Genomic DNA, 21,802 nt, shown 5'->3' on the forward strand with positions numbered 1-21,802 from the left:
GTGAGTTATATTGTTGACTAGGCAGCAGAGTGAGTTAAATGGTTGACTAGGTAGCAGAGTGAGTTATATTGTTGACTAGGCAGCAGAGTGAGTTTAATGGTTGACTAGGCAGCAGAGTGAGTTATATTGTTGACTAGGCAGCAGAGTGAGTTAAATGGTTGACTAGGCAACAGAGTGAGTTATATGGTTGACTAGGCAGCAGAGTGAGTTAAATGGTTGACTAGGCAACAGAGTGAGTTATATGGTTGACTAGGCAGCAGAGTGAGTTAAATGGTTGACTAGGCAGCAGAGTGAGTTATATTGTTGACTAGGCAGCAGAGTGAGTTTAATGGTTGACTAGGCAGCAGAGTGAGTTAAATGGTTGACTAGGCAGCAGAGTGAGTTTAATGGTTGACTAGGCAACAGAGTGAGTTATATGGTTGACTAGGCAGCAGAGTGAGTTAAATGGTTGACTAGGCAGCAGAGTGAGTTATATTGTTGACTAGGCAGCAGAGTGAGTTAAATGGTTGACTAGGAAGCAGAGTGAGTTATATGGTTGACTAGGCAGCAGAGTGAGTTAAATGGTTGATGGTTGACTAGGTAGCAGGGTGAGATCTTCTTCTTCTGTTAGCACTCCAAAAGGTCCCAGTTACATCACAAATGGTCCTTTTGTTCGATAAAGTCCTTCTTTATATCCATAAAAGCTCAGTTTTGCTGGCGCTCTTCAGTCAATAATCCACTTGTTTTCCCTCCTTCAAAATGCATACAAAATGAATCCCAAACGTTACCAATAAACTTATCCAAACAAGTCAATCTACGTTTATAATCAAACCTTAGGTACCCTAATACGCAAATAAACAATCAAATTTAAGAAGGAGAATCGTTATTGTCTTTACCGGAGAAAAATACCAAAGAACGCGCTCTCATTCATGCGCTTGGAAACACTACAGGCAAAATGGGAGCCACCTAGAAAAACAACAATTTCTGGCTAATTTTTCCAAAAAACAGCCTTTGTCCTCTGGGTTTCGCCTGCCATATCAGTTCTGTTATACTCAGACATTATTTTAACAGTTTTAGAAACTTTAGAGTGTTTTCTATCCAAATCTACCAATTATATGCATATCCTAGCTTCTGGGCCTGAGTAACAGGCAGTTTACTTTGGGCACGCTTTTCATCCAGATGTCAAAATACCGCCCCCTAGCCTTAAGAAGTTTTAAGTGGTTGATGGTTGACTAGGCAGCAGTGTGAGTTAAATAGTGATGGTTGACTAGGCAGCAGTATGAGTTAAATAGTGATGGTTGACTAGGCAGCAGTGTGAGTTAAATAGTGATGGTTGACTAGGCAGCAGTATGAGTTAAATAGTGATGGTTGACTAGGCAGCAGTATGAGTTAAATAGTGATGGTTGACTAGGCAGCAGTATGAGTTAAATAGTGATGGTTGACTAGGCAGCAGTATGAGTTAAATAGTGATGGTTGACTAGGCAGCAGTGTGAGTTAAATAGTGATGGTTGACTAGGCAGCAGTGTGAGTTAAATAGTGATGGTTGACTAGGCAGCAGTATGAGTTAAATAGTGATGGTTGACTAGGCAGCAGTATGAGTTAAATAGTGATGGTTGACTAGGCAGCAGTGCGAGTTAAATGGTGATGGTTGACTAGGCAGCAGTATGAGTTAAATAGTGATGGTTGACTAGGCAGCAGTATGAGTTAAATAGTGATGGTTGACTAGGCAGCAGTATGAGTTAAATAGTGATGGTTGACTAGGCAGCAGTGCGAGTTAAATAGTGATGGTTGACTAGGCAGCATTATGAGTTAAATAGTGATGGTTGACTAGGCAGCAGTATGAGTTAAATAGTGATGGTTGACTAGGCAGCAGTATGAGTTAAATAGTGATGGTTGACTAGGCAGCAGTATGAGTTAAATAGTGATGGTTGACCAAGCAGCATTATGAGTTAAATAGTGATGGTTGACTAGGCAGCAGTATGAGTTAAATAGTGATGGTTGACTAGGCAGCAGTATGAGTTAAATAGTGATGGTTGACTAGGCAGCAGTATGAGTTAAATAGTGATGGTTGACTAGGCAGCAGTATGAGTTAAATAGTGATGGTTGACTAGGCAGCAGTATGAGTTAAATAGTGATGGTTGACTAGGCAGCAGTATGAGTTAAATAGTGATGGTTGACTAGGCAGCAGTGCGAGTTAAATAGTGATGGTTGACTAGGCAGCATTATGAGTTAAATAGTGATGGTTGACTAGGCAGCAGTATGAGTTAAATAGTGATGGTTGACTAGGCAGCAGTATGAGTTAAATAGTGATGGTTGACTAGGCAGCAGTATGAGTTAAATAGTGACGGTTGACTAGGCAGCAGTGTTGCTTTCTCATCTCAGCAGCTCTCTGTCTGCCATTTTCTCCTCCTGCCCATACATGGACAGGCAGGGCCAGGGAGGAATGCAGGCCAGGCTGACAGCTGAGAGGGAGGTGTATCTCAGAGCTAACTGCTGTGGGGCTATAGCCTAGCCACAGACTACTTTTTATTTATTTATTGAACCTTTATTTAACTCGGCAAGTCATTTAAGAACAAATTATTATTTACAATGACGGCCTACACCTGCCAAACCCGGACGACGCTGGGCCAATTGTGTGCTGTCCTACTGGACTCCCCAATCACTGCCGGTTGTGATACAGCCTGGAATCGAACCAGGGTGTCTGTAGTGACGCATCTAGCACTGAGATGTAGTGCCTTAGACCGCTGCGCCACTCGGGAGCCAACTACTAGGAGATAGTGCTGTTGTATAGCCTACCCACAGACCAGTCGAAGTTGAGATACAAGCCCTGATGTTGAGCTATTAGCCTAGCCTAGTATTAGCCATAGACCAGACGTCCTTCTGTTGAGCTAGCCTAGCCACAGATTAGGAGAGGTTGAGATACAAGACCTGTCATTGAGCTATTAGCCTAGCATTAGCCACAGACCAGAAGTACAAGTCCTACTGTTGAGCTAGGTGCTAACAAGTAGAAACATCTGCCACTTACACGATTGAATGAGAAATTTGGCAGAATTAAAGAGATCAAATCCATAAAAATGTAATGTGCACTGAACATCATTATAATTCTCAGTCAACAGGACATTTTTAGTGATTGTTTCCTCTCCTCTGCTCTGGACTATACTGAACTGCACATGTACTCTGCACTGCTAATGTGGTTTATTATGTGTATAATAATAGTTATTTCCACCTCTTCCGAAAACAAGTGTAATTAGTTTAGACTGAACAGCTCCCCAGCATTCTCTCTGGTCTGCAGTCGGCCTTGCCCCGGCTAATCTGCCTGTAATAGCCTGGACCAGATGGGCTTTTCTCACCTCATCTCTCTCTGTACTCTCTCTCTCTGTCTCTCTCTCTCTCTCTCTCTCTATCGCTCTCTGTCTCTCTCTCTGTACTCTCTCTCTCTCTCTCTGTACTCTCTCTCTCTCTGTCTCTCTCTATCTCTCTCTCTCTGTACTCTCTCTCTCTCTGTCTCTCTCTCTGTCTCTCTCTCTCTGTCTCTCTCTCTCTCTCTCTCTGTCTGTCTCTCTCTCTGTCTCTCTCTCTGTCTCTCTCTCTCTGTCTCTCTCTCTCTGTCTCTCTCTCTCTGTCTCTCTCTCTCTGTCTGTCTGTCTCTCTCTGTGTGTGTGTGTGTGTGTGTGTGTGTGTGTGTGTGTGTGTGTGTGTGTGTGTGTGTGTGTGTGTGTGTGTGTGTGTGTGTGTGTGTGTGTGTGTATGTGTGTGTGTGTGTGTGTGTACGCTAAACCCCACTGCCTGTCCTGGCACTCTCTGGAGAGACGGCTGTGCCTGTCAGCTGGTGACTCACTCTGTCCTGTCTCTTCTACTTTTCCTCAACTTTCAATAAAGTTGTTTAGCACTATGTGTTCCTAGTAGGATAATAAAAACCTCCAGTCGTTGTCTCCACGGTAAGAGCAGCAGGGATCTGATCTCTTTGACATGTCACTGGGTTGTGTTTGGAGACAGACTGGGGGCGGATGGCGATGTGACATCAAGAAGAAACATTCCAATCTGACTGGGTGACAAAGACGAAAAGGAATCTGCTGTCAGCACCTTCCTGGGTGTAAACACTGGAACCAATCACCAAGACAAACATAATCACATACAGTACACGCATACACAGACAGACAGTCATAAAATATGAAAGGGAGATTGCACCCCCCCAAAGAGAGAGCTATGGAGGTGACGCTACAGTACATCTAGAACACTTGTTTTTAGGTGATGGCAGCATTTGGAGCTCTTGGCACAGCTTGAGTGAGAATTGAGTAAACAGAATAAGAGTAGCGCTGCAGACAAACGTCACTGCTTGACATCCTGTTCCTGACCTGAATGTGGGTGTGGCTTTGAGAGAGCACAGGGAAGTATAGAACTGGCACAGAGTAAACTAGCCTCCACAGGGCAGGAGAAAGTCAAACTAGCCTCCACGGGGCAGGAGAAAGTCAAACTAGCCTCCACAGGGCAGGAGAAAGTCAAACTAGCCTCCACGGGGCAGGAGAAAGTCAAACTAGCCTCCACAGGGCAGGAGAAAGTCAAACTAGCCTCCACAGGGCAGCAGAAAGTCAAACTAGAATCCACAGGGCAGGAGAAAGTCAAACTAGCCTCCACAGGGCAGGCGGCTAGTTCCCCTCTCTCTCTGGTCTCTCTGTCCTCCCTCCCCTCTCTATCTGGTCTCTCTCTCTCTCCTCCCTCCCCTCTCTCTCTGGTCTCTCTCTCCTCCCTCCCCTCTCTCTCTGGTCCCTTCTAATGAGCCATCCACTCCCACATCCAGAGTAAAGTGCCTCTCTCCTCCTTCCTCTCCTCCCTTCCAGCATGGAATCCTGGGAATCTCCATGTAGATGGTGATTCCTCCGGGGGGGGGGGGAAATAGTGCTGCGCTGAGAGAGCCCTGCCTAGTTACTTACCCAGTCGCTAAGAGTAACGAGTCCTGCCACAGGGAAGCATCTGCTCCTGCTGAGTGTAAATCACCCTGGTTCTTCGACTCTGGTCTCCAGAGTCCTGTTTCAGCCCCAGACCCTTGCCATACCTCCTATGCCCTTTGGTACTCCCAAGTCCCAGATCTGTTCAGTCACCAGCCCCTGGCCATGCTATTATTCAGTGTAAGTCTACGTGGGCAGTCAGACACTACATGTGCAGCAGATGTTGGCTGCAGCCAGCCAGTCAAGTAGCTGTGGGTTTGATTTACTGACTAGTGATTTCCGTTTGCTCTTTCACCAGCTGGAGTAGCGGATGGAGATTCACTCAAATTCTCCACTGGAGGCAGACATTAGCTTAAAAAAAAAGTACTTTTATTTAACTAGGCAAGTCTGTTAAGAACAAATTCTTATTTACAATGACGGCCTAGGAACAGTGGGTTACCTGCCCTGTTCAGGGGCAGAACGACAGATGTTTACCTTGTCAGGGATTCGATTGAGCAACCTTTCGGTTACTGGCCCAACGCTCTAACCTGCCGCCCCAAACTAAGCACACGTGTGTTTCTACTGAGAAAGTACACAGGGGATTTGTAATTGTGTTTTACTCCAAGTGCACTCCATTTTCCTGATCCATTTTATCAGAGACACAATCAAAGACTTTTGTGTAAATCTGTCTGGTATTTCAATTGATTTAATGTACAATTTCCAAATAACCTTGAGATTAAGGAAAGTCTGTTCTGTGTGTGTGTGTGTGTGTGTGTGTGTGTGTGTGTGTGTGTGTGTGTGTGTGTGTGTGTGTGTGTGTGTCTGTGTGTGTGTGTGTGTGTGTGTGTCTGTGTGTGTGTGTGTGTGTGTGTGTGTGTGTGTGTGTGTGTGTGTGTGTGTGTGTGTGTGTGTGTGTGTGTGTGTGTGTGTGTGTGTGTGTGTGTGTGTGTGTGTGTATTAGTCGGTTCTTCTATCCTTGTGGGGACCTAAAATCCGTCTCAAGGATAGTTAAACAAAGAGCATGTCTCACGTCCCCATGAGGACAAAGGCTATTTTAAGGTTACAATGAGGGTTAGAATTAGGTTAGGTTTACGGGTTAAGGCTAGGGTAAGATTTAGGGTTAGGGGAAATATGATTTTAAATGGAAATACATACACAGAAAAACTAAATGTGTGTGTGTGTGTGTGTGTGTGTGTGTGTGTGTGTGTGTGTGTGTGTGTGTGTGTGTGTGTGTGTGTGTGTGTACTGTGTATGACTGAACCAGAACATGCCTCCTCCGTTCATATGTGTGATGGTAGGAAGTCATTTTTCTTTCCATTTCAGTTGAACCAAGACCAGCAGCTGATCTTTCCTGTCCCTTGGGACACAGAGAGATGACCTGGATAAGCCAGACACTTCCTGTCATTTCCCTCCAGGTATCTCTAGATATGAGTAATGAAACAAGGAAGAGGTAAGAAATCTCACTTACAGATGACTGCAACACCTTCTGGCCACATGTTCACAATTTCACACATCAACATAAAGACTTTATTTCCAAAACGCTACATCCACCAGTTTTTCCACATTTCTGTTTTTTTCATCAGAAATGATTGCTTATGGGTACCGTCATGTGTTTGTAAAGTATTACCGTTGCCAGATGTTTTATTTAAATGTTTTAGATGTGTATGAAAATGTGTTTTTTTGCTAAACGCTACATCTATTGTTTAGCCGGAATGGAATGTTTGCATTCTGTATATTTGACTGTGATATGTGGTTTTCTCACCTAGCTATTTTAAAGGGATACTTTGGGATTTTGGCAATGAGATCCTTTCTTTACTTCTCCAGAGTCAAAAGAACTTGTGGACACCATTTGTATGTCTCTGTTGTCTAGTATGAAGGAAGTTAGAGGTAGTTTCGCAAGACGATGCTAACGAGCATTAGGGCAATGACTGGAACTTAGCAATTGCGCTAGCGTTAGTTAGCAACATCCTTCAAACTGCACGCACTAGTCCCATTATCACAGTATACCTGGAGATATAATTGCTTGGTCACCTCACCTTGTTACCTGTACTTGATCTATTCCAAATCATTTATAAACATTGAATATAAATGACAGAAGACATGAGAAGTAAATCAGAAAGTGTGTTGGTTATGTTGCCAGTCTAAAGTACTATTTGTCAGTTTAAAGCAGTACTATTTGAGTCTAAAGCAGTACTATTTGTCAGTTTAAAGCAGTACTATTTGTCAGTTTAAAGCAGTACTATTTGTCAGTTTAAAGCAGTACTATGAGTCTAAAGCAGTACTATTTGTCAGTTTAAAGCAGTACTATTTGTCAGTTTAAAGCAGTACTATTTGTCAGTTTAAAGCAGTACTATGAGTCTAAAGCAGTACTATTTGTCAGTTTAAAGCAGTACTATTTACCAGTCTAAAGCAGTACTATGAGTCTAAAGCAGTACTATTTACCAGTCTAAAGCAGTACTATGAGTCTAAAGCAGTACTATTTGCCAGTCTAAAGCAGTACTATTTGCCAGTTTAAAGCAGCACTATGAGTCTAAAGCAGTACTATTTGTCAGTTTAAAGCAGTACTATTTGTCAGTTTAAAGCAGTACTATTTTCCAGTCTAAAGCAGTACTATGAGTCTAAAGCAGTACTATTTACCAGTCTAAAGCAGTACTATGAGTCTAAAGCAGTACTATTTGCCAGTCTAAAGCAGTACTATGAGTCTAAAGCAGTACTATTTGCCAGTCTAAAGCAGTACTATTTGAGTCTAAAGCAGTACTATTTGCCAGTCTAAAGCAGTACTATTTGCCAGTCTAAAGCAGTACTATTTGCCAGTCTAAAGCAGTACTATTTGCCAGTCTAAAGCAGTACTATGAGTCTAAAGCAGTACTATTTGCCAGTTTAAAGCAGCACTATGAGTCTAAAGCAGTACTATTTGTCAGTTTAAAGCAGTACTATTTGCCAGTCTAAAGCAGTACTATTTGCCAGTCTAAAGCAGTACTATTTACCAGTCTAAAGCAGTACTATTTGTCAGCCTAAAGCAGTACTATTTGTCAGTTTAAAGCAGTACTATTTGCCAGTCTGAAGCAGTACTATTTGCCAGTCTAAAGCAGTACTATTTGCCAGTTTAAAGCAGTACTATCTGACAGTCTAAATCTGTACTATTTTCCAGTCTAAATCTGTAGTATTTTCCAGTCTAAATCTGTAGAATTTTCCAGTCTAAATCTGTAGAATTTTCCAGTCTAAATCTGTAGAATTTTCCAGTCTAAATCTGTACTATTTGCCAGTCTAAATCTGTACTATTTGCCAGTCTAAATCTGTACTATTTGCCAGTCTAAATCTGTAGTATTTTCCAGTCTAAAGCAGTACTATTTACCAGTCTAAATCTGTACTATTTGCCAGTCTAAATCTGTACTATTTGCCAGTCTAAATCTGTACTATTTGCCAGTCTAAATCTGTACTATTTGCCAGTCTAAATCTGTACTATTTGCCAGTCTAAATCTGTAGTATTTTCCAGTCTAAAGCAGTACTATTTACCAGTCTAAATCTGTACTATTTGCCAGTCTAAATCTGTACTATTTGCCAGTCTAAATCTGTACTATTTGCCAGTCTAAATCTGTAGTATTTTCCAGTCTAAAGCAGTACTATTTACCAGTCTAAATCTGTACTATTTGCCAGTCTAAATCTGTACTATTTGCCAGTCTAAATCTGTAGTATTTTCCAGTCTAAAGCAGCACTTACAAATGTTAGTGTGAGATCTGTCTTGTAGCATGTGGAGGGGCGTGGTCACCAAGCACACAGGTGGCCATGGTCTGCTCATTAAGGGACATTCCGTTACTAATTGGGGTACTAATTGGTGTGAAAGAGTTTCTGCTCTAGTCCAGCTCTTTTAAAAGTATTCTATATATGTCTGTATCATACAGGTTATAGTATCTAAACTGTTATTGTATTGTTGTTTACTTGCTAAGTGTTTATTGGCTTAGTTTGACAAAGTGTTTTATATTAATACAAGTGTTTCCTGTCACCTGGTCTCTGCCAGGGTATATACTGTATACTCAGGTGTAGAGCTTTATGGAAGTGGAAGATGGCCGCCTGGCTCTGTGTGGGTTAGTTAGGGTTGTTCTGAGCCCTAAGGGGCTAGCCAGACTGATCTTCAGTCTTTATAGTCATTTGACTAGTTTAAAAAAATATATATATTATTTACTTTCAGCCTGATCCGGCATCTTGTTGGATGATTTGTATATTTTGTAAATACCTGCACCTCCTCCAAGAGCCTTAAAATAAAAACCCTGCACTGGGTCTTCATGTAACGGTTTTCTTCTGTGGACGAAGGATCGGACCAAAGCGCAGCGTGGTTAGAGTTCAACATGTTTAATAAAGACGATAACCGTCAACACTACAAAATAACAAAACAACAAATGTGGGGGGGGGGGGGGGGGTTTAGTTTGTTAGTTTGTTAGTTTGTTAGTTTGTTAGTTTGTTATTGTACTTTGTGTTTTTTCGTCCTTTATTAAAAATCATTCATTCACACCACACTGTGCTTTGGTCGACTCAATACGACGATCGTGACAATCATTTGTAAAAAAAAAATGTTTTATGTTATGTTACATTTTAATGTGTAAAATCAAGCAGTACTGCTTTCTCTAAGAGTGAGGCAGATGTATAGCATTTTACAAAATAACATGATTATTTGTCTCTCTGAAATGAAACCATCAAGTGATGGATTTTGAACAAATAGATGTCTGTCATTGAACAACCCCATGCAATGATTAAATAGTGAGAAAAAAAAAAACACCAATCTCTTTCTTAAGTTCTTTCAACACAAAAAGCTAATTTACCAACATTTCTGAAAATGGATATATAGCGTTTCGGAATTAAACTCTTCACCTGTAACACCAAACTAAATCAGCTAGCTTAGCGCTCCCTATGGGGGTATCTGTATACCAGTCAATTACAGGTGAGCACTGACCTGTCTTTATGACCACATGAAACAGCTCGTTAGGGTTTAAAGGTGACTGTTTTACTAGGCAACCATCTGTCCCTTGATATTAGAACTGAGGCAGTGGAGTCTGGAGACTGTGTGCAGTGAGAGGGAGGACGGGGGAGGGTGTCAGTGGAACAATAGTAGACTGACCAATCCCTCTCAGGCTCCATAATGAACGTCATGTCCACTCTTAAATACAGGTGTATTATACAGGTGTATTGTGTTTGGTGGGTTAATGTCTATGTGACATACAGGTGTATTTAAGACGTATGACATCATCATACGATAGAGCTTGGTTGTAGATGAATACAGAAGTGTGATGAAGAGGCAGAAGCTGAGCAGGTCTGGAGGGACAACACAGTCCAGGCTTTCTCCTCCCCTCCCTGGGCCTTGTCTGTTATATTTCTTAGAGTGAGAGTAGACCAGAAAGCAGCCCCTCAGACTAAGTAGAGGAAGTGCCTCTTTCCAAGAAGACAGGTAGACAGTAGAGAAACAGCTAATTGGAATACTGTGTGAGGGGGTTCAACTGTGTGAGGGGGTTCAACTGTGTGGGGGGGGGGGGGGTTCAACTGTGTGAGGGGGTTCAACTGTGTGGGGGGGTTCAACTGTGTGAGGGGGTTCAACTGTGTGGGGGGGTTCAACTGTGTGATGGGGTTCAACTGTGTGAGGGGGTTCAACTGTGTGGGGGGGGGGTTCAACTGTGTGGGGGGGGGGGGGGTTCAACTGTGTGAGGGGGTTCAACTGTGTGAGGGGGTTCAACTGTGTGGGGGGGTTCAACTGTGTGATGGGGTTCAACTGTGTGAGGGGGTTCAACTGTGTGAGGGGGGTTCAACTGTGTGATGGGGTTCAACTGTGTGAGGGGGTTCAACTGTGTGAGGGGGTTCAACTGTGTGATGGGGTTCAACTGTGTGAGGGGGTTCAACTGTGTGAGGGGGTTCAACTGTGTGAGGGGGTTCAACTGTGTGAGGGGGTTCAACTGTGTGGGGGGGTTCAACTGTGTGTGGGGGGGGTTCAACTGTGTGAGGGGGGGTTCAACTGTGTGAGGGGGTTCAACTGTGTGGGGGGGTTCAACTGTGTGGGGGGGGGTTCAACTGTGTGAGGGGGGGTTCAACTGTGTGAGGGGGTTCAACTGTGTGGGGGGGGTTCAACTGTGTGAGGGGGTTCAACAGGGGTTAAAGCCTGAGGAGCATGTATGATCTCATATGGTTGTAACATACATGACAGGGCTATGGTGCTATGGCCATCAATCAGCGGAGACAAAAAAGCTGAGATAGAAAAAATATATATATTGTAACCTTCATTCATACACCCACTGTTTCAAGTGACAACTGGTAGGAAACAATCCCAACTTGTACCTGACGCATCGTGTTTTCACTCTTAACTTCAAGTGCCCTTACTTTGTTATACACGACGTCAACTTGACCCTGACAACCGTTCACTATCGATGAAATACAAGCCCCAAAACACAGTTCACAATAGGTACTGTGTTAACCTAAGATATATGACCCTATCAAGTACACTGGGGTCAGGTTAAACATGATACCTCAAGTGCCAATGACACTCTTGCTATTAGAGAGAACATCTCCTCATCCTCCTCCTCATCGTCCCCCCCCTCATCATCCTCCTCCTCATCTTCCTTTTTTTCGCAGAGAAAAGTCCCTGCCCACCACTCTTCTTCTCTCTCATAACCCCCCCCCCCCCCCCCCCCCCCCCCCCCCCCACCCCCACCCCCCCCTCCCTCTTTCTCTCTCTCCCCCTCTCCTTCTGGTTTCTGTGGTTGGCTTTAACTGGCCCATTGTTCTTCAATCCACGAGTTCCGGAGTCTCCGTTCACAGAGGGCCTCCCAACACTGGGCACCAGCCTGTACCTGTCCTTCACCTGCACACAAAAAGCACACCGGTGCTCCAGGAGACTAGAAGAAAGCTATGTCACAGAGGCTTTAGTTCTATAAGGAATGCTTCTGTCCTCTTTCATGTAAGCCTGAACACTCGTCACCAACGTACATTCTTTCAGAGGGAGATTTATTCACAAGAGAACAGTTTGTTCAGCCTTTTCTTCTCTCCTTTCACTCCACAGTAAAGAAGGTCCCGGTTCACGATCTTTCTTAACACAGCTGCTGTTCCCCGTCTACTAATCACTACAGTGGGGGCTCACGTGCAGAATCACCTGCAAGGCTTTTCCACAATGCCTGGGGGAGACCACTGTGACACAAATGACCCAATGAAGACCAGTTACATTTCGAGTGTGAGACAGGAGCCTCGGCTGTCAACGACCTATAGAAAATAGATACACCCACTGCTAAAAAAATCCCCAGCTCTCTCATCCTCTATCATCTTCTGAGGAGGAGGGGGAGGAGAGAAGAGGGGAGAGCGAGAAGAGCTGAGCTTTGTCCATCTGATCAGCCAGTCCCTTTCACCCAACACATGAAAAGTAATTAACCTAGTCTGGCCCAATGATGTGAGGAGATGGAAATGACCCCTGACCTCCAGAGGTCACACACAGAGGCGTCATGGTTCTGAAGAGATCACTCTGTATCTCTATAATGACAGACTGCCGGGTAGACTACACTCACAAGTAGAACCCTTTAAACAAAGACCAGTCCCCAGCCTCGGATTAAATAACCCCACCCTCCCCCAACCCACACACCCTGTGATGCTGTAACAACAACATCGTTGGTGGGGTGGACTGGCTACATTTGTGGATTCAGCTGGGCTGTTTTAGGAGAACCATAAACAACAAACAGAGTTGATGGTTAGCCTCCCCAGAGCACAAAGTCCCACCCTGACACCACACAGGAAGACAGGGGAATTTACCACCAAGGACAGTGGCCCAACTGTGAACTGAGAAGTGACCCCTAAGGAGGGGAATGGGGATCCCCCCCCCCAAAAAAAAACAAGGCATCTTGTCTCAGAGCTGGAGACAGTAAACACAACCCTCTGCCTCCCTCTGTCCCGTCCTTCATCCATGTAGGCTACAGTAGTCTATCTGTAGATCTGATCTTTCAATTCTGGATGCTTGAGGTACCCACATTTTTCTGTGATTTTAACCTTTAAATTCTGCATCGCAAGTCCACAACACATATAGTTAACAGTATAAATTACACAACCTCTAGAGCAGTTTACAACTCATACCGTTTTCATTGCATCATTAGGCCGCTGGTTGGCATAGGGAAAATGTTAATTGCCTTCAAAGGCTCAGCGCAGAGGCTACTTACCACAGATGAAAATGACCGGTGTCACGTGCATGGCTTTATGGTCATCAGTCAATCAGTCCCCTTTGAAGTGTAGATTCAGACTGAAAATTGTACATAGACATAGCCTGGTATGAATCATTTTATTATACGTCAACTCAATTAATGAAGATCCGACGGAACGTTTTGATTCCACGCGTATTTAAAAAGAAAAACACTATGATAATCTAATACGGCATTAGAATGTATAGGTTCCAGGTTGGAAGGTTTACTGTAATATAACAACGTTATTCAACTGTAATAAATTATTTCAGAGAGAAAAAAAAAATCAAACTTACACCCTTTATATCAGTAGGTTTGATCCCCGTATTTTAAATCAAGTCGAATGCTGTGAGTCCCCCGGTTAAATAGAATGCGAGGTTGAGCAGAGTTAGCAGTGTGATCTGAAGTCTGGCGACCACTCTCCAAAGTTCTGTCCCGAGTCTCGTTTAAATGGAAACTCCGCAGCGGAGCTGCTTTCGTAGGAATGGACTCGCACTTCTGGCTACTCGAGATCTGATCACGTCTGAATGGGGGGTTGCATATGTTTATTGTAGTGTAATAACGTCAAAACAAAAATCCACTCATAAAACGGTTTAATCCTTGTGTGGTGTTCGTGTTTTTGTTATTTACCCAAATGTTCGCGGGTCTGATGGACGCACAACATTGTTGGGTTTATAAAACAATACAGCCATAACAATTTACGTAAAAATATTTCATACTTAATACTTAGTTAATATTTGGTTAATATTTGGTTAATATTTGCCATTTACCTCTGCAAGATCACATTTATCAATAAAGGTGCAATTCATTTATTTTATTTTATAAAATGTGATTGTCGGTAAAAATCCATTATAAGCAAGACATGCGTGGAATAAATCACGTTTATCTTGAACAAATATAAATGAAACAAGGTTTTCATCTCTATTGATGGTTATTGCTTTGAACTGAACAAATTAGAAGGACAAATTTTACATACAGTATTTTATGGGTATGATAAATTAGCCCCATTGAACACAAATTAAGGCTGGTCTACACACCACACACCACATGAGGAACAGAGTTCCAAATGTATTTCTTTCCCTTGATGCATGTGTACTGTGTCTTCCTGTCCTTCTTGGGTCCACACACATCACAGAGCTTCGTCTTGTTGCTACCGGCTACAATCTGGAATGATGGAAACAGTTAGTTCAGGAATTTGACTAACTCACTCACTCACTCACTCACTCACTCACTCACTCACTCAGTCACTCACTCACATATATAGTTACAGCAGGCCAAGATAGGAGAGGCAGACACACACACACAACAACATCACTCACACTTACTTCCGGTATTGGAGTTGTTGGTTCTGTGGGTCAGGCGGATGGGGCACCAGCATCCTCCTCCTGAATCCTACTCATGATGGCTGCAGAAGCTGGGGTCCATGAGATATGTTGTCTCCTCTGAATTTGAGGTCTTACCAATGCCTTACCCAGCTCCTCGAGAAAGAGCCGTCTCCTCCTCTGGAGCTTCCCTCTGTTCTGATCTGGGTTCAACGTCATCCAGATGACAAATACGTTGTACGTCGGGATGTCCAAGATGTTGAAGAATATCACAAGATGCCAGCGTAGGGTTCTTCTTTTGCAGCTAAATTGTCCACCCTTCCTTTTGTGGCATTATAATCCATTATGATTTATTTTTTTGATGTTCCTGGGCACAGATTCTCCCATCCCTATGCAGCGCACTCATGAGTACCACAGATTCTCCCATCCCTATGCAGCGCACTCATGAGTACCACATTTCTGCCTTTCTTTGGCACGTAGGACACTTAGGGACGTGTCGGCCGTGAACTCAAACTTAGAGGAATTGATAGGCCTCTTCCGTGTATTCAACAGCTCAGGTGGGAGCTCTGGCTTGTTTTTACATACTGTTTCTACCATTGTCAGCTTCCTCTTGAGGAGCTCCTGTCCCAGCTTGTGCGAAGTCAAAAAAGTTAGAGCTTTTGATGTTGCGGCCACGGAGTCCCTGTGTCATGTCCAGGACAACCCTCATCCCTTGGTTCTTCTCAGAGCCTCCTCCATCTGGATTCCCTGGATACACTTGCAAGTTCCACACATATGATGAAGCAGCATCACAGGCAGCCCAGATCTTGATTCCATATTTTGCGGGTTTAGACGGTATGTACTGCCTGAAGGGGCAGCGGCCCCTAAATCAAATTAAATTGATTTATAAAGCCCTTCTTATATCAGCTGATATCTCAAAGTGCTGTACAGAAACCCAACCTAAAACCCCAAACAGCAAGCAATGCAGGTGTAGAAGCACGGTGGCTAGCAAAAACTCCCTAGAAAGGCCAAAACCTAGGAAGAAACCTAGAGAGGAACCAGGCTATGAGGGGTGGCCAGTCCTCTTCTGGCTGTGCCGGGTGGAGATTATAACAGGACATGGCCAAGATGTTCAAATGTTCATAAATGACCAGCATGGTCAAATAATAATAATCACAGTAGTTGTCGAGGGTGCAACAAGTCAGCACCTCAGGAGTAAATGTCAGTTGGCTTTTCATAGCCGATCATTGAGAGTATCTCAATGAGAGTATCCTGCTGTCTCTAGAGACAGCATAAATGGCATAAGCTGGCATAAGCTGCTCATCAACAGTAACGTTGGGCCCAGGGTTGTAAAACAGGGGAAGGTGGTCCACCCACTTGTGCCACACTGACCTAATAGCAGCTAGCTTGTCTCTCTGCACTGACCTGATAGCAGCTAGCTTGTCTCTCTGCACTGACCTGATAGCAGCTAGCTTGTCTCTCTGCACTGACCTAATAGCAGCTAGCTTGTCTCTCTGCACTGACCTGATTGCAGCTAGCTTGTCTCTCTGCACTGACCTGATTGCAGCTAGCTTGTCTCTCTGCACTGACCTGATTGCAGCTAGCTTGTCTCTCTGCACTGACCTGATTGCAGCTAGCTTGTCTCTCTGCACTGACCTGATAGCAGCTAGCTTGTCTCTCTGCACTGACCTGATTGCAGCTAGCTTGTCTCTCTGCCGCCGAGCTGGTCTGGTGTCTCGGTTATCGAAGCGGATAATCCTGGAAATAATGTGGAAGTTTTCCAGAGACATTGTTGCACGAAAACGTTCTGCCTACTTCTGCATCCCACAGGGATTCTGTGTATTCCCCATTGGATCTGAAAACACCAACAAGGATAAGAACCCTAAAGTATGCACGTAAATGAGTTTGGCCCACCTCCTACCATTTCTCTCCAAAAACATGGCTTCCCTCCAAATTAGTGGAGTTCAGAATGATTTTCTGGATGGTGTCTGGGATGAACAGTTGAAAATAAGTCTTTATGTCCTGCACATGAGTAACCGCCATCCTCATCGGCCCTGGTTGCATCCTTATCACATTGGCAGCCATTTCACCTCCTGCAGGCTGCTCATGAGCTGGTTGCTGAAGGGGAAGGTCCTGGGGCTGGCTGCTGATGGGCAGGTCCTGGGGCTGGCTGCTGAGGGGCAGGTCCTGGGGCTGGCTGCTGAGGGGCAGGTCCTGGGGCTGGCTGCTGAGGGGCAGGTCCTGGGGCTGGCTGCTGAGGGGCAGGTCCTGGGGCTGGCTGCTGAAGGGGAAGGTCCTGGGGCTGGCTGCTGAAGGGGAAGGTCCTGGGGCTGGCTGCTGAGGGGCAGGTCCTGGGGCTGGCTGCTGAGGGGCAGGTCCTGGGGCTGGCTGCTGAAGGGGAAGGTCCTGGGGCTGGCTGCTGACGGGCAGGTCCTGGGGCTAGCTGCTGAGCGGCTGGTCCTGAGGCTGGCTGAGGGTCAATCTCATCTTCTTCTTCCAACTCACAGTCAGACTCCAAATTGACAGAGACATGAACCTAATTTTCTGAAAATTCTTAATTTTCCAAAGCGGAAGATGCACCTTCCACACTAGCTTCTCTCGCTGCAAAAAATATTTCTAAGGCCCTCTGAGCTGAGATTATTTTTTGCCATACTGATTGATTTTGGTAAGGAGCCAAACATGCAAAGCTATTTATTTGTTATGTCCCTCCCCCAATTTGCACCTGGCTGGGGTAGAGTGTAGGAAAATACAGATTTTTTTCACAATGTATTGAAATGATGTATCAAAATAATGTATTGCAATAACATTGTGCAGGTTCCCGCAAGACATTGTGTAGTTTCACACACTACAAAGGGTAAAGAGTGTGAAAAAAGCAGGAGACAAGCAGACAGGCAGGGAGACAGACAGGTTATTGGTGCTACTGTATATTGAAACAGCAGGCGGAAGGGAGGAGGAAGACAGAGTGAAGGCACACAGAAAACCTTTTTGTTAAATTTTTACTTGTTTCAACTACACACACACTCAGGTTGATTTTTATTTTATTTTTGTAAACATTAAAAATGGGTCCCACAGACCCAAACAATGTTTAAACATTCATTATGGGTATATATACACATATATATACAGTACGAGTCAAAAGTTTGGACACACATACACAGTCAGGGGTTTTTCTTTATTTGTACTATTTTCTACATTGTAGAATAATAGTGAAGACATCAAAACTATGAAATAGCACATATGGAATCATGTAGTAACGAAAAAAGTGTATATTTTCTATTTGAGATTCTTCAACGTAGCCACCATTTGCCTTGATGACAGCTTTGGACACTCTTGGCATTCTCTCAACCAGTTTCACCTGCTTTTCCAGCAGTCTTGAAGGAGTTCCCACATATGCTGATCACTTGTTGGCTGCTTTTCCTTCACTCTGGTGTCCAACTCATCCCAAACCATCTCAATTGGGTTGAGGTTGGGTGATTGTGGAGGCCAGGTCATCTGATGCAGCACTCCATCACTCTCCTTCTTGGTAAAATAACCCTTACACAGCCTGGAGGTGTGTTTGGTCATTGTCCTGTTGAAAACAAATGACAATCCCCACTAAGCACAAACCACATGGGATGGCGTATCGCTGCAGAATTCTGTAGCCTTGCTGGTTAAGTGAGCCTTGAATTCTAAATAAATCCCTGACAGTGTCACCAGGAAAGCACTCCCACACCATCACCCCTCCTCCATGTTTTACGTTGGGAACTACACATGCAGAGGTCATCCGTTCACCTACTCTGTGTCTCACAAAGACACAGCGGTTCAAACCAAACATCTCCCATTTGGACTCATCAGACCAAAGGACAGATTTCCACCGGTCTAATGTTCATTGCTGGTGTTTCTTGGCCCAAGCAAGTCTCTTCTTATTGGTGTCCTTTAGCAGTGGTTTCTTCGCAGCTATTTGACCATGAAGGCCTGATTCACCCAGTCTCCTCTGAACAGTTGATGTTGGGATGTTCCTGTTACTTGAACTCTGAATATTTATTTGGGAGTCTGAGGTGCAGTTAACTGTAATGAACTTATCCTCTGCAGCAGAGGTAACTCTGGGTCTTCCTTTCCTGTGGTGGTCCTAATGAGAGCCAGTTTCATCATAGCGCTTGATGGTTTTTGCGATGTTTCGTATTGACTGACCTACATGTCCTAAAGTAATGACGGACTATCATTTCTCTTTGCTTATTTGAGCTGTTCTTGCCATAATATGGACTGGTATTTTACCAAATAGGGTTATCTTCTGGATAGCAACCCTACCTTGTCACAACACAACTGATTTGCTCAAAGGAAGGAAAGACATTCCACAAAAATACTTTTACCAAGGCACACCTGTTAATTGAAATACATTCCAGGTGACAATGTCATGAATCTGGATGAGAGTATGCCAAGAGTGTGCAAAGCTGTCATCAAGGCAAAGGGTGGCTACTACTATATTTTTCAAATCTAAAATATATTTTGATTTGTTTAACACTTTTTTGGTTACTACATGATTCCACATGTGTTAAACGTGGGTTTAAACACTGTTTCCCGTGCTTGTTCAATGACCCATAAACAATTAATGAACATGCACCTGTGGAACGGTCGTTATGACACTAACAGCTTACAGACGGTAGGCAATTAAGGTCACAGTTATGAAAACTTAGGACACTAAAGAGGCCTTTCAACTGACTCTGAAAAACACCAAAAGAAAGATGCCCAGGGTCCCTGCTCATCTGCGTGATCGTGCCTTAGGCATGCTGGAAGGAGGCATGAGGACTGCAGATGTGGCCAGGTCAATAAATTGCAATGTCCGTACTGTGAGACGCCTAAGACAGCGCTACAGGGAGACAGGACAGACAGCTGATCGTCCTCGCAGTGGCAGAACACGTGTAACAACACCTGCACAGGATCGGTACATCTGAACATCACACCTGCGGGACAGTTACAGGATGGCAATAACAACTACCCGAGTTACACCAGGAACGCACAATCCCTCCATCAGTGCTCAGACTGTCTGCAATAGGCTGAGAGAGGCTGGACTGAGGACTTGTAGGCCTGTTGGAAGGCAGGTCCTCACGAGACATCACCGGCAATAACGTTGCCTATGGGCACAAACCCATCGTCGCAGGACCAGATAGAACTGTCAAAAAGTGCTCTTCACTGACGAGCCCCAGTTTTGTCTCACCAGTGGTGGTGGTCGGATTCGCGTTTATCGTCAAAATGAGCGAAACACCGAGGCCTGTACTCTGCAGCGGGAATGATTTGGAGGTGGAGGGTCACAGCATCATCGGACTGAGCTTGTTGTCATTGCAGGCAATCTCAACGCTGTGCGTTACAGGGAAGACATCCTCCTCCCTCATGTGTTACCCTTCCTGCAGGCTCATCCTGACATGACCCTCCAGCATGACAATGCCACCAGCCATACTGCTTGTTCTGTGCGGGATTTCCTGCAAGACATGAATGTCAGTGTTCTGCCATGGCCAGAGAAGAGCCCAGATCTCAATCTCATTGAGAACGACTGGGACATGTTGGATCAGAGGGTGAGGGCTAGGGCCATTCCCCCAGAAATGTCTGTGAACTTGCAGGTGCCTTGGTGGAAGAGTGGGGTAACATCTCACAGCAAGAACTGGCAATTCTGATGCAGTCCATGAGGAGGAGATGCACTGTTGTACTTAATGCAGCTGGTGGCCACACCAGCTACTGACTGTTACTTTTGATTTTGACCCCCCTTTTGTTCAGGGACACATTATTCATTTTCTGTTAGTCACACGTCTGTGGAACTTGTTCAGTTTATGTCTCAGTTGTTGAATCTTGTTATGTTTATCCAAATATTTACACGTGTTGAGTTTGCTGAAAATAAACGCAGTTGACAGTGAGAGGACGTTTATTTATTTTTTGTTTATTTAATAGTTTTGAGGTCTTCACTATGATTCTACAATGTAGAAAATAATACAAAATAAAGAAAAACCCTGGAATGAGGACAGTAGGTGTGTTCAAACGTTTGACTGGTACTGTACATACATATAAAACAAGTATGTTTCTCTCTAGCAGTTGAGCTGGTTTTATGCCTGATCAACATAGACATGGCTAATTCAGGTAGCAAAGCTAGATGCTGCATACACTTGTGACTTTGATCATATCAAAATAGTGGGCTGAAGATACAGATAATAATTTTGGAATGATTGAGACACATACTGTACATGACCCCAGACACATTTGTGATTGCCGAGCGTGTCCCTTGAAGAAGTTGGATGAGTTCATTATTGACAGTGACGGTGTAAACTCCACCACATGTTTTCGGGAAGACCCTCATGTCTGTTGGAGAATAGATGCTGGTGTTGGTAACAGGAATGCGCGCTCTGGAGAGAGCGGATCAGGCTCTGTTTTGTTGTGTCAGTGAACAATCCATGCTTCGCACACATACACACCACCTATCTACCATCACCAGACCATACTCCTTCCCAGGTGGTTAGAATAATTCCCATTCAGTAGGAAGGTATATATAAAAGTTAATTATTTTGAACATGTTGCCACGTTACATGTTACAGATCTCCTAGTGGGCTATAGTGTTCATAGAGTGTTCCTGTTAACGTTAGATTAAGACCTTCCTGATATATTGTTAACTTTAGACCCTCCTGATATATTGTTAACTTTAGACCCTCCTGATATATTGTTAACTTTAGACCCTCCTGATATATTGTTAACGTTAGATTTTTCTCTGTGGCTGAGGACAGTCTGTGTTTCACCCATTGTCCACCTGCACCACAGTGGAGACTAATGGTTATGGTTATTATTATTTTAAGGTTATTTAACATTATGATTGATGAATTTTGCTATCCCTCCTGTTTATGTACTCTCTCACACACACACACACTTGTGAGTAAAATGGCAAGAAATATGACATGCAGTCAGTGAGAGGATAATTCTGAGAGGACGACTTTCCAGTCTGACTGAACAGGAGACTGGAAGAGCACACACTTAATGTTAAGGAACACACACACGCACGGGGGCACACACACACACGTTGAGGAAGGTAGTAGCCTCAACGCATTCTCACAATAAAACTTCTCTATCAAAGTTGACTCTGTAGCGCCCCCCAATGGTGCGATTATTTTATGTTACTTTGTTCTTATTTCTAATTTGAGCCAAATCAGATCAATTCTAACATTAGAGGTAAAAGACAACATGAAATAGACCTCAAGTGTGAGGCAAATAACTAATAAACGTCAACATTATATCAAATGTATATTTATTTTTCATAGACATCTGTGTCAATTATACATCAGTAGGGCTGAAATGGTTGTTTGTGTGAGCGACCGTGCGTGAGTGTTTGTTTTTCTGTGTACTGTATATGCGTGACAAACAAGTATTTTTTGCATCAAAACCATTTTTG

The 21,802-nt window shown here is 43.9% G+C and overlaps 1 protein-coding gene across 2 annotated transcripts in view; it reads right to left on the reverse strand.

Annotated features, from left to right (window-relative positions):
• Positions 1-13,556, reverse strand: part of LOC110492626 (laminin subunit beta-2) — a 68,334-nt gene extending 54,778 nt beyond the window's left edge. For both annotated transcript variants that reach the window (XM_036947619.1, XM_036947620.1), the window contains exons 1-2: positions 13,396-13,556; positions 13,082-13,161 (exon numbers count right to left, since the gene is read on the reverse strand). In XM_036947619.1, the coding sequence (XP_036803514.1) occupies positions 13,082-13,112 (31 nt within the window). In that variant the 5' untranslated portion in view covers positions 13,113-13,161; positions 13,396-13,556. The remainder of the gene's footprint in view (positions 1-13,081; positions 13,162-13,395) is intronic.
• Positions 13,557-21,802: the final 8,246 nt, after the last annotated feature.

Source organism: Oncorhynchus mykiss, chromosome 16 (assembly GCF_013265735.2).
Source record: "Oncorhynchus mykiss isolate Arlee chromosome 16, USDA_OmykA_1.1, whole genome shotgun sequence".
Lineage (NCBI taxonomy): Eukaryota > Metazoa > Chordata > Actinopteri > Salmoniformes > Salmonidae > Oncorhynchus > Oncorhynchus mykiss.